Source organism: Centroberyx affinis, unplaced genomic scaffold, assembly GCF_046629955.1.
Source record: "Centroberyx affinis isolate AG114_WGS23_722 - 3 ecotype Tasmania unplaced genomic scaffold, CSIRO-AGI_Caff_v1 ptg000377l_1, whole genome shotgun sequence".
In the NCBI taxonomy this organism is placed as follows: domain Eukaryota; kingdom Metazoa; phylum Chordata; class Actinopteri; order Beryciformes; family Berycidae; genus Centroberyx; species Centroberyx affinis.
Genome location: NW_027279046.1, coordinates 58,148 through 70,196, shown reverse-complemented (window position 1 = coordinate 70,196; position 12,049 = coordinate 58,148). Strand labels below are relative to the sequence as shown.

Here is a 12,049-nt window from a genome sequence, read left to right as displayed (position 1 = left end):
TATGATTGGAATTCCACTGATAGAATGCCAGTTTTAACATTAACACATAATCAATATACTGTATCTGAATATGAACTGATTTGTTTGTTTGTGTCGCGCATGGGTCTGAACAGCATCAAGATGTTGCTGCACTGTACGATAAACTCAGACATGGAGTGGTCCGTGTCTGATACATAAATTAGATTTTGACAATGAAATCAACCTTGTGAGTATATATTTTTCACATATACTGTATCTATCCTGTATGTATTCAAGGCAGAGCAAGGCATATCATATCAGAACCTTGACCAGTCGCTTTGTGCCATATGGTACTATGGTCAAGATTTCCTCCAATCAAGATGCAGGTAAATGCAAATTAACCCTCATCCTACCAACATATTTAACATACAAGGACTACCCACTGGGGTCCCTGGGGACCCCAAGAATAAACTACTGTAAGAAACAACCATCATAGCTACATTTATTTCTTCTCAAAACATTATTAGTTATGTAAATAATGTCATCTGAAAAAAAACAACAGATTATTATTATTTTAGGAAAGTTACAGTTAATTAAATTAAATTATGTATTGTATTTCTGACTTTCTGTCTGCTGCATCTGTGTCTGTCTCCTTCAAAATGACTGACAGAGTGCCCCTACCCCCCTGATAGTGTGTGAGACTTTAAATTAGGACCCATGGCAAACATGAACTCAGTAAATAGTTCCATCTATTAAAACTGCATAGGCGGAATTGGGTGCTTTTGACCGGGGCCCACCAGGACCCCGATACATTGGTATTTTTAAAAAGCACTAATTAAAAGAGAAACAGAAAACAATGATATGAAGTCATTAGGAACAAATTGATTGACAAAGTCAGGAAAAATTGGAATTGATAGAATAAAGCACCTGTGAGATATGACAAAAAGTATAGCTCTGGGGTCTGCGGGTACCCCAGAGGGGGGAGGAGGAGGGTTAATTGCAGTGACATCTTGAGGCTGTTTGGGCTGAAATCAAATGTGGGGAGGAGAGAGGGAGGAAGGGCGATGTTTGGGATTAGACGGCTGCCATTGCCTGTCTGAAGTATAATGAATTGCCAATAAGCTGATGGATAGATTGGTAGATTGATAGGTAGCTGGGGAGAGATAAAGAGGAAGAGAAAAGAAAGGAAGAGGAGAAACTGGTAGATGTCATTACATGTCACATTACATTTATAATTGAAAAAGGGGAGACGCGTAAAGTGATGGAGGTTTTAACCAGAAAGTCTCCTTAATCCATTATTCCCCGGCCTTAATGGGAATCTGTAAGTGGAGAATTCATTCCCAGCTGCTGCTGGGCAGACGATGGCTTCGTCTTTCTCCTCCACTCCGTCAGTGACCTTCACAGCAGAAGAGAGAACAACTCCCAGTAGTCTGTTCTCTTGTGATTAGATCTGAATAGCGGGGCTTCTTCTGTCAACACATCTATTCAACACAGAACCAGCTTCACATGTCATTCAGTGTCGGGACTCAACTCCAAGTGCGATGAACTTTACAGGTGCTCCGGTGGAGGGTTGGCGTGGATTTGTGTGTATGCATGATTGGAGAGAGTTAAACTACTTTAAAGACTCCACCTGTTAACACCAAATAATGGTGATGGTTGGTGATGATTGAGGTCTGGAAACACAGTGGAAACAGAGTGACAGCAGACAGACAGAGAATGAAACATGGCTCTGAGTCTCTGTCATTTTTTTTTATTGACCTCTCAGAACTGACTTGGATGTCGGAGCAGAAAGATTTACAAGCTCTATTTAGCAGAGGATTGATTTCTTTGAAGGCGGCTCTGAGGAAAGTTCGGAGATGGGGAAAAATGTGAATGTATAACCTTTTCTTTGATTGATTTGATACTTTCTTTTATTTTCTGTCCTTACTTTCTCGCTTTCTCTCTTTCTTTTACTTCCCGCTAAGTGCATGTATTGAATTTTCTTGTTTGGACAGGCCAACTTGGGCATTTTGCTGACCTGTAGGAACACGGTGAGGTGGAGAGTTCCTGATGGTGACGATCCAGCTCTCTGTCTCCCTACAAGCGGCGCTCAAGCACCTGTGGACGTCATCAATGTCGTCACGAGCTTGTGTACCATAAAATAAGCTCCATAATATATTTTTAATGTTAGTTTTTTATAATGCCTCCACGCCGGTGACAGCTGTGGCTGGAGGCATTATGTTTTCAGGTTGTCCGTCCGTCCGTCCGTCCCATTCTCATGAACGTGATATCTCAGGAACGCCTTTAGGGAATTTCTTCTTGGCACAAACGTCCACTTGGACTCAAAGATGAACTGATTAGAATTTGGTGGTCAAAGGTCAAAGGTCAAGGTCACTGTGACCTCACGTCCGTCCCATTCTCATGAACGCGATATCTCAGGAACGCCTGGAGGGAATTTCTTCTTGGCACAAACGTCCACTTGGACTCAAAGATGAACTGATTAGATTTTGGTGGTCAAAGGTCAAAGGTCACTGTTACCTCACAAAAGACGTTTTTGGCCATAACTCAAGAATTCATATGTTAATTATGACAAAATTTCACACAAATGTCTATATCCAAAAGTTCAAAGGTCAAATTCACTGTGACATCATAATGTTTTGCTTACCACTGTAGCTGAGAAAACGATCTTGGGTCAGTCTACAAAAACGGTGGAAGTGCTGTCACTTACTTTTGCAGACACCAAAATCCACCAAAAGTTGACCTAATAATCACATTAATTATATATGTTCAATAAATAAAGACTGTCCTTGCAATGATAAAACAAAGTTTATTGGCAGAGGCATACAACTGCGAGGCGGTTATTTCTAGTTTCATGTGAAATAATAGGCAAACGTTTCATGAAAACTGGAATAAATGATGAATTAAATAATAAAGTATATGTAATAGAATAACTGAATATTGTTCCTGTATTATCTTAGCATATCTCCTGCTGTTTTTCACATTTTGGAGATAAGACATTTTGCCCTATAAATCCCTTATATTATGTAAATTGGATCAAGAGCTGAGAGCACCTTCAGGAAAAGGGGGATGGAGCAACTTTCTCACTATTTTGATTAGTTGACGCTTCATTGCGTCATTGCAGCATGAAATGAGTTGAAGTCACCTTCTTCTTCCAACTTCGATTTGTAGTGTGTGTGTGTGTGTTGGGCGCGCACATGTAGTACAGGATGTCTCTATGTTGCCGAATCTCATGGGAAATGACTTGTGATCTGAACGTTTGGTCATACTCGTATTGGCAAATGAAGCTGTCTGGATACCAATACTTTAATAATAACCAGCACTTATATAACATACTTAAATAATAATAAAGTGTTTAAGCCTCTTATACTGTAGCAATAATTTGCTTGCTGATGAGGGATTTGAACAGATTTTTTTATTGCCGTAAAATTGTAGTGATTTTTTTTAAAATTCCCGGATTTGTAATTCCCTCATGAGGAATTTTGTGTGGTGAAATAGATTCATAATCCCTTGCAATTTGTGAAGAACTGCTGATTTTTTAGCAAAAACGTTTATAACCGCAAATGTTTGGAGCAGGCCGATTTAAATTCCTTTTTCACTCCTCATAGTTGGACTCGTTCTCTTCAGGGTAACATTCTGTCTAATGACTGCGGTAAAGATTAAAAAATAAATAAATAAATAATCACAGAGTGCAGAAAAGTAAGTGAAAATAAACTTTTTCCTCTGCATGGGTGAAGGCGTTTTATGATGTGACGGCCTTGAGGGAAACGTTTCAGTGGTGGAGCATGTGGCAGTGGCAGATGTCCTGTTTGATGGTAACAGTTAATGGTTTAGTTTTCGTTTGATCATGTTTTTTTGCTCCTGTTGTAAGAGAATGTGTTAGTGAGGGTTTGAACACCTCTCTGCATATGTAGAATAGGATGAACGGAGTTGCTTGCTATATTAAGCTGGACTGGTTATGTATATGTGTGTTTGCCTGTAATGTGTGTGTGTGTGTGTGTGTGCTTGTTTTAGCTTAGGAGACCTGGTGTTTAACATTTGAAGATCTCATTGTGTGGGCCTTTTCCCCCCAAATTTGGGCTTTTTTTTTTCCCTTTTTCCCTAAACTCTTTCCCTTCATTCTTGTGCTCTCTCACCCTACCATTGCCCCACTCCTTCCCCTTTCTCTCCTCCTCGTAATTGAAACACGATTAAGAGTTTTAATTAAAAAAAAGATGATGGTAAAGACGAGTTGGGGTGGACAAATTTAAGATTCTTCATTCTCTTCAATTCCCTATTCCCCAAAACTGTGCTAGAATCTTGGAACTGTGTTTAGTTTGCAGTAAAAAACTACTGCTACTTCGTACCCCCATGAAAATAAATTATGCTCTTTTATCAGTAACAATTACATCAGTGAGATATACAAGATTCGTGTTACATCATTCCTGAACTAAAGAAAAACAACAAAAACATTTTCAAAAGAACCCAGCCCTCTAGTAATTGCTCTCCATTCTGTGCTGAATCTCTGCTCTCAATTTAATTCAAAGCAATTTCATAGTGCTTTGAACACACACACACACACACACACACACACACACACTGCACCTTATTCCTCTATCCACTCACTCTACGATTCCTCTCTTCCTGCCGCAGCATAGTGGCAACGCGAGACAACAGTAACATGTTATTAGTTAAATGCTAATGCATAAAAAAATGTGTTCTGTTTAGTGCTTTAAAAAGAGGATACACAGAGTTTGCTGAGTGTATTTCCTCAGGCAGTCGGCATGCAGGCATTTAGCTGAAGCTGCTGTTCAGAGTGAGAGAGCAGACAGAGGTTTCAGTCTCTTGCTCAAAAGCTTTCAGATCCAACAAGGCAGAGAAGACACTGGAGACCTTGTGGAGAAACTTCCTCCCGAGCCGTTTTGGAGAGAACGATCTTCTCATGAAAGTGAACAGAGACGCTTCCTTACAGTTTGAGATGGACTGTGTGCTTCATGTCACACACGTGATTAATTAAGACACACAGCTGTTCAACTTCCCAGCTGTTTTACCCGGCTCTGTACTGTAGACTGCAGCGCAAATCTCGGGGCTTTCAATTAGTTGTTGTCAGTCAAGTCTCCATCAGCTGCCCAAGTAAACTTCCAGGATCTTTATCCATCCTCTGTCCTTTTGTTATTTGTTTTGGAATCGTGCTTCGATGGTTAGCGTCATGGAGGACACAAGAACGCATATTGATAAAGAGCTAAAGACACACTACATGGCTGTTGGTGGACAAGATGTGGGGTTCGAAGCTGTTGTGACGATTGAACCTGTGTCATTTTGGTTGTGTTTACCAATACCAATCAGTCTTACTTTACTTTATTACTTTATTTGACAGGGACAGTGCATATTAATAACATTTCTGAAAATATGCCAGAGTTAGCCAAAAAGGCTAATTGTCATCTGTAGTCCCCGGGCAGGCAATAGCTGAAAGCACAAACGTTAAGAATAAAAACATTGAATCAGAATCAGAATCAGAATCAGGTTTATTACCAAGTAAGTTTTCACAATACAAGGAATTTGCCTTGGTATGGAGGTGCATACAATAAACATGGAGAAAAATAATAGGAAAATATTAGGGATAGGTTAAGAGGAAATACAATCAACGATAAAAACAGTGAAAAATATGCAGATACAAACAGAGCCTGCACTACATGGAGACAAGAAAGACAGCTCTTATAACACACAAAATCAACAATAGCATGACAACAATCAACAAATCAACAAATAGCATGACGACACAATGTTAGTCCTGGTGAGGTGTGGATATTATGTACAGAGCCTATGATAAGCAAGAGCAGCTCTTACACTAAGCATAATAATGACAAATAAGACAGTAAACAACAGGAAAACACCTCCCTGTTCTAGTGTTCACAAGTTTGATTTCTAATAAGCCAGGCTGGCTCTTAATGTTGTGGAGGAGGAATGGTAATTGGCTCAGTTTCTTATGTGTTGCGGTAAGTTGTTCCAATCCTGAGAGGCTCTGACAGAAAAAACAGATTGGCCAAAACTAAGACAATCTCCTCTAGCTGTTGCTCTAGTAGTTCGGCTGGTTTTTAATGAGATGTAAGTACAGAGTGGTGGAGGAGCCATATTGTGTAATACCTTGACAACGAGGCACAGTCTACTGTATTTAACCATGTTTTCCCAGCTTAGTAAACTGTGCTTTTTCAAAAATATTGCAATGATGGTATCCATGTGGCTTCTTGTCTAGGGTTTTTATTGTTTGTTTATACAGGGATTCTATTGGCTTTAGTGTGGTTTTATTGACGTGTCCCCAACTTGTCAGACAGTACGTGATGTTTGGAAGGATCATTGTATTCATGAACATTTTGGCTGCATTAGTGGACATGCAGTTCCTTGTGTATTTGAAATTGGCCAGACTCTGACCTATCCTCCTCTCTCTCTCTCTCTCTCTCTCTCTCTCTCTCTCTCTCTCTCTCTGTGCAGAGCACCTAAAGGTGGCCCTAGAGGAGTACATGGTGCGGATGCCCAAGGTTCGCATCCTGAGGACCAAGAAGAGGGAGGGGCTGATCAGGACGCGTCTGCTGGGAGCCGGCGCCGCCAAGGGAGAAGTCATCACCTTCCTGGACTCCCACTGTGAGGCCAACGTCAACTGGCTGCCTCCGCTGCTGGGTGAGTCACACTAGTGCTTGTTCTTGTTTTACTCAGTTATCAAGTAAAAATACCAAACATTTTCTGGTTACAGCTTCACAAATGCTAAGATTTTCTGCTTTTCTCTGTTTCATGTCATTATAAAATCAATATTTGGGGGTTTTTTTTGTCTGCTGGTCAGAACTAAGTTAGCAATTTGAAGAATCACTCTGGGTTCTGGTAACTTGTGATGGGCATTTGCCGTTATTTGTGACATTTTATAGACTAAATGATTAACTGATTAATTGAAAAAAAAAAAAATCAGTAGATTAATCGATAATGAAAGTACTCGTTTGCTGCAGCCCTAACACACACACACTCGCACACACACACACACACACACACACACAGACACAATCTTCATATTCTTGTTTGAGGGACACACACATGTCTACTGATCATGTGTGTGCACACACATACACACAGTCACACACAGTGTAAAGTTACTGAGTTGCCTCACAGTCAGTAGAGAAGGAGACTGCTCACGCTCATAAACTCACACACTTTCCAAACCACTCATTAAACCGTCTACTCCCTCTGTCTCTCTCAGACCGAATCGCCCAGAACAGGAAGTCCATCGTGTGTCCGATGATCGACGTGATCGACCACGACAACTTCGGCTACGAGACGCAGGCGGGGGACGCCATGCGAGGGGCGTTCGACTGGGAGATGTACTACAAACGCATCCCCATCCCTCCAGAGCTGCAGAAGGAAGACCCCAGCGAGCCTTTCGAGTGAGTGCAGCTTTGTTTTGCCATAAAATTATGCCACTTGTTGGAGGCTTTTATCCAGATTACCTTCCAGTACCATGAGTGCATACGTTTGTAGAAGGCTGGCCCCGGTGGGAGCCGAAACCCTTTTAGTACTATGCTCTACCGATTGAGCTACACAGGACCTGGTAACCTTGATTTATTCAGTGAAGGGTTTGCTGAGTACACATGCTCTTTGTCAGCGCTGGCCTGTTTTCACATTCATACACACATTCACACCTGGGAGCTGCCCATACAATCCACCACAACAGAATACAGGGATAATGGAGGGCTTTCAGGTGATGTAACACATCCTCCAGCTGCCATAGTGAAAGTCTTCAGCTCTTCATTTGGAAACAGATCTATCTAAGACTATTCACTTTTACCTTGAACATTGCTGAATTTACCTATACCCATGTAACACATTTTTTTTTCAGGTATTTCTCTTTTTCTAGCCCGGCTGTTAATGTACTGCCGATATTTGACAATTATCTGATGATTGCGCCAGCTGTAGTTGCTAGGAGTTTTGAGATCCAACTTCTCCTCTGCGAGTTCAGGTGGAGAAAGCGTTCAAAATATTTCTGTCACTGTGTATTTGTTGGCCAGCTGTGGTTAATTTTTGCTAACCAGGTGTGGGGCCTAAGTGTTAACTAATAACCCCACTAATTTAGGAAAACAGTGAATTAAGACGCAGTGCGAGTACAACTGCTTAATGTCAATTCACAGCCATGTATCCTGCCTTTGGGTCCTTGAGCAAGACACTGAAGCCCTTCTCGCCCATTGTAAGTCTTGTTGCCTAATGACTAAAATGTAAAATGTCATGAAAAAATACATGACTTTATTAGGGAGTCCACCTGCAGTACGTCATCTCTATATTGTAAATTAAAACTACAGGGCGGTGTTCTCATTTACCTTCTTATAGTTACATTTTTATATTTCAGGCATTTAGGTGGCACTTTTTAATGACTTACTCTAAGTGCAGTTGCACACTTGCACTTTAACTGTACTTATCACTGATCATATAATGTAACTGTACTTGTGCACATTGCTCATTACTCATATCTGTACAGAACTCATTGCACATATTTTTTTTTAATTTTGTTGTATTGTATATATTTTTTACATTTTTCTTATTCTTACTAGATTTTATGTTGGCACCTACACTAAGAAAGATTCCTTGTACATTGTACTTGATGAATAAAGTTGAGCAGTGAAATAAGCTCCAATTCTGAGATTACTAACATTACAAGCAACCAATAGTGAGGAGTACAAAGGTCAGAGTCAGAGTGAGACGACAGTGATCATGTATGATAGAGAAGTGCTGATAGAACAAATGAGCCAAGAAGCAGCAAAGATAGGATAGGTGACACAACCTTTAAGCAATGAAAACCTGAATAAATGAATGATACCCAGAGATTTGTAAGGCCAAATGACTCCTCGCTTGATGCCAAACGCTCCATTTGTGAGTCCCGGGGGATCCTCTGTTTGTGAGACAGTGTTTCTTCATGTCTGGATGCCTCACTGTTTGAGGTATTTGGGAGATCTACAAGTAGGAGACTGAAGCAGAAGAAATGAGCTGCAGAACAGTCAGAATCAATCCTTATTTCTTTTATTAGTCCGCTGTTCTTTGCCAATGAAACGACCTTCATCAGTGCAAATCCAATTTGAGTTTCAAAGATTTTCATTTTCATTGTGACTGACATTGTCGCAGAGTGGAGTGAGACATGGTGCGATGACAAAATCCATCTGGGAGGTGTGTGTGTGTGTGTGTGTGTGTGTGTGTGTGTGTGTGTGTGTGTGTGTGTGTTAAAACCCACAGTCCGTGGGAGTATGATGTTATCCCTGTTCTCATGCCTCCGTATCTCTTCGCTTTTCTCTCTGTCTCTTTTGTCACTGTCATTGTCATCCATCTATCTCTCTCTCTCTCTCTCTCTCTCTCTCTCTCTCTCTCTCTCTCTCTCCTCTCTCTCTCTCTCTCTCTCTCTCTCTCCCTCTCCATCCCCCTCCGAGGTCAGTAGACTTAAATAGAGAATATCTACTTGAGCATTTCTAATTAAAACTAAATAGTGACTTGGAATATTCATGGATCATTAAATGAAATCTTATTCCTCAAGCGGACTGACACCAGTGTTTATAATGTGTTCATTTGAATAAAGTGATACATACTCTTGGGATCAATAATGGGAACTTGAGGTAATGGTTTGGGGTTTCTTTTTGTCCAAAAGGGATATTAAATTTTCCACGCTATATCTTATTTTAGACGGAGGAGGAGGAGAGATAGAGGAGAGAAAGGGAATGAGAGGAAGAATGATGAGTTGATGTATTCCCTTCAAAATAAGAGATCCACCATTTTGGAGAAAAAAAGGGCACCTTCTCTTAGAAAATGATTGATATTTAAATAAACTCTGGTAAATAGAGAATAGAATAACATTTCCACAGACTGGATTATCTTAGAGTTACTGATGAACTACAGGTAATGTTTTTCTTTTTCTAAATGGATGTGTAGCACTAGAACAGTTGTTTTTTGATCAGTATTTTACCCCAAAACATCACTTTGTCTCTGCATATCGGGGTCCACTGCTGCTCAGTGCCAAAATTTCTAGCCCTTTTTTGTACCGTTGTGTGTGTGTGTGTGTGTGTGTGTGTGTGTGTGTGTGTGTGTGTGTGTGTGCATGCATGTTGTCTATGTTTTCAACCAAACCAAAGCAGAAGAGCGTAGCTGGTGACCCGCGGCTTGCTGTTTCATTTAGAACGAGGCCTGACTGAGTGACTCACTGTTACATCAAAATGTGACTTGACTGACTGGTTTGTCATCTCATTGTTTCCCTTGACGGACTCTCCAGATAAGGACACACACACACACACGTACACACACACACACACACTCACACTCTAGCAGGCGCTACACTCTCCTCTCCCTCCTGTGCTCTCCTCCTTCGTCACTCACACTTCCTAACACTGTAACTCGGTGTGTGTGTGTGTGTGTGTGTGAACAGGTCATCAAATAGAGCTGTGAGCATGAGGAGGCGGGCAGCTGAGCGGGCCATGGTGCTCTGCTGCCCCGGCCAGCTGACTGTGTGTGTGTGTGTGTGTGTGTGTCTTTACTGTCTCTCCACCGTTTACTGTCAAATATAGCAGAAATGCCATTTTAATATTGATCATGAAAATAGAAAAACATCTTGAATTTCCATTGATTCAGTCAAAAAGCTGCTTACATGCTTACAGTGATTTTACAGAACAGCTTTCGTTGTGCCTAAAACCCTCTCAGCTGTTCTAAAATGGCTGCAGGGCACGGTGTCTAGTGGCTTATTGTTTTTATAAAACGGTAGTAATCCACTGTTGTATTAAAAGAGAGCACATGTTGAATAAATCTGTAGCTTTGATTGATAATAGTGGAATAATAATAGTAATTCAGTTCTTCCACCAATAAATAATTCTTGAACAGTGTACTTAAACAAAGTGGTTGCTAAGCAACGCATAAGTATTACTATTCAAATTAACTGTTCAGTCAGAGACACTTAACCTCAAAGGAGATTGGACCATTTATAGCGATAAATGGTTATACAGTTGTGTTTGGTGGAGAAGGCTCTGCTGCTGAGGATGCTCCCCAGTCAATCCAAGCAGCAAGAGAGATTCTGCAGGGAGCGCAGCAAACACAGGAATAGTAGACATTTTTATTTTTTTTTACCTTTATTTAACCAGATAACTCAATTGAGAACCAATTCTCATTTACAATGACGACCTGGCAGAAACAGAAGGCAAGTCGGTGCAAGACATTAACACATAAATCTCCCTTGAAGAGTGGGATGTCAGCAGCAGATTTCCAGTCCTGGGGGAATTCATAGGTCTGCAGGGAGAGGTTGAGCAGACAGGTGATGGGAGCTGAGATAATATGAGCCGCTAACTTCAGGAATAAAGGGTCTAGAGCATCCAGCCCAGCTGATTTATAAGGATCCAGTTTGAGCAGCTCCCCAAGCACCTCATTCTCCTGCACTGGCTGGAAGGAGAAGTGGAGGGAGGGTGTCTGGGGGGAGAGGACCAGAGCTTGAAACTGAGTCAGCAGGGCTTGACAGTAGGAGTGGGCCTGGCAGCTACAAAGGCATGACCAGCCCTAACAAAATGCTTATTGAAACAGTCTACCATTCTGCCTTTATCTGAGATGACAGTGTCTTCTGATTTAATTGCAGTAGGTAAATGAGAGGATGTATTTTTATTTTCCATGATATTAACAGTCTTCCAGAACTGTTTGGGATCAGAGCCGCACATGAGGAATTGCTGTTTATATATATATTTATTCAACAATATGAAAACCATAACATAAACACATGACATAATTCAGAGATCGCCTGTACAAGCGTCCTGTGTGCAGATAACAGCAGGAGGAGGTTGGGGTGGTGGAGGTCAACAGCAGCAGTGGCATGAATGATCAGCTCTCAGACCGCCTCACTGACTTGTTTGAATGTGATTGGTCAATAGTCAGCTGACTCTGATCAGCTGATGGTGCGAAACGGCTTCAGTGTTCAGCCTGAACTAACGCGATGCTCCGTCTAAAAGGGCCGCCGCATTCCCTCCATCAGCTGAGTTGTAAAATATCAGCGTAGTCTGTCCCTTCCAATACATTTCATTCAACACAACTCCAGGGAAATAAAGTGTGTGTGTGTGTGTGTGTGTGT

General features: G+C 41.2%; 1 protein-coding gene across 2 annotated transcripts in view; it reads left to right on the top strand.

The window, feature by feature from the left end:
* Positions 1-12,049, top strand: part of LOC139641481 (polypeptide N-acetylgalactosaminyltransferase 10-like) — a 96,307-nt gene that overhangs the window by 55,246 nt on the left and 29,012 nt on the right. For both annotated transcript variants that reach the window (XM_071515894.1, XM_071515893.1), the window contains exons 5-6: positions 6,424-6,609; positions 7,178-7,361. In XM_071515894.1, coding sequence (XP_071371995.1) covers positions 6,424-6,609; positions 7,178-7,361 — 370 coding nt within the window. The remainder of the gene's footprint in view (positions 1-6,423; positions 6,610-7,177; positions 7,362-12,049) is intronic.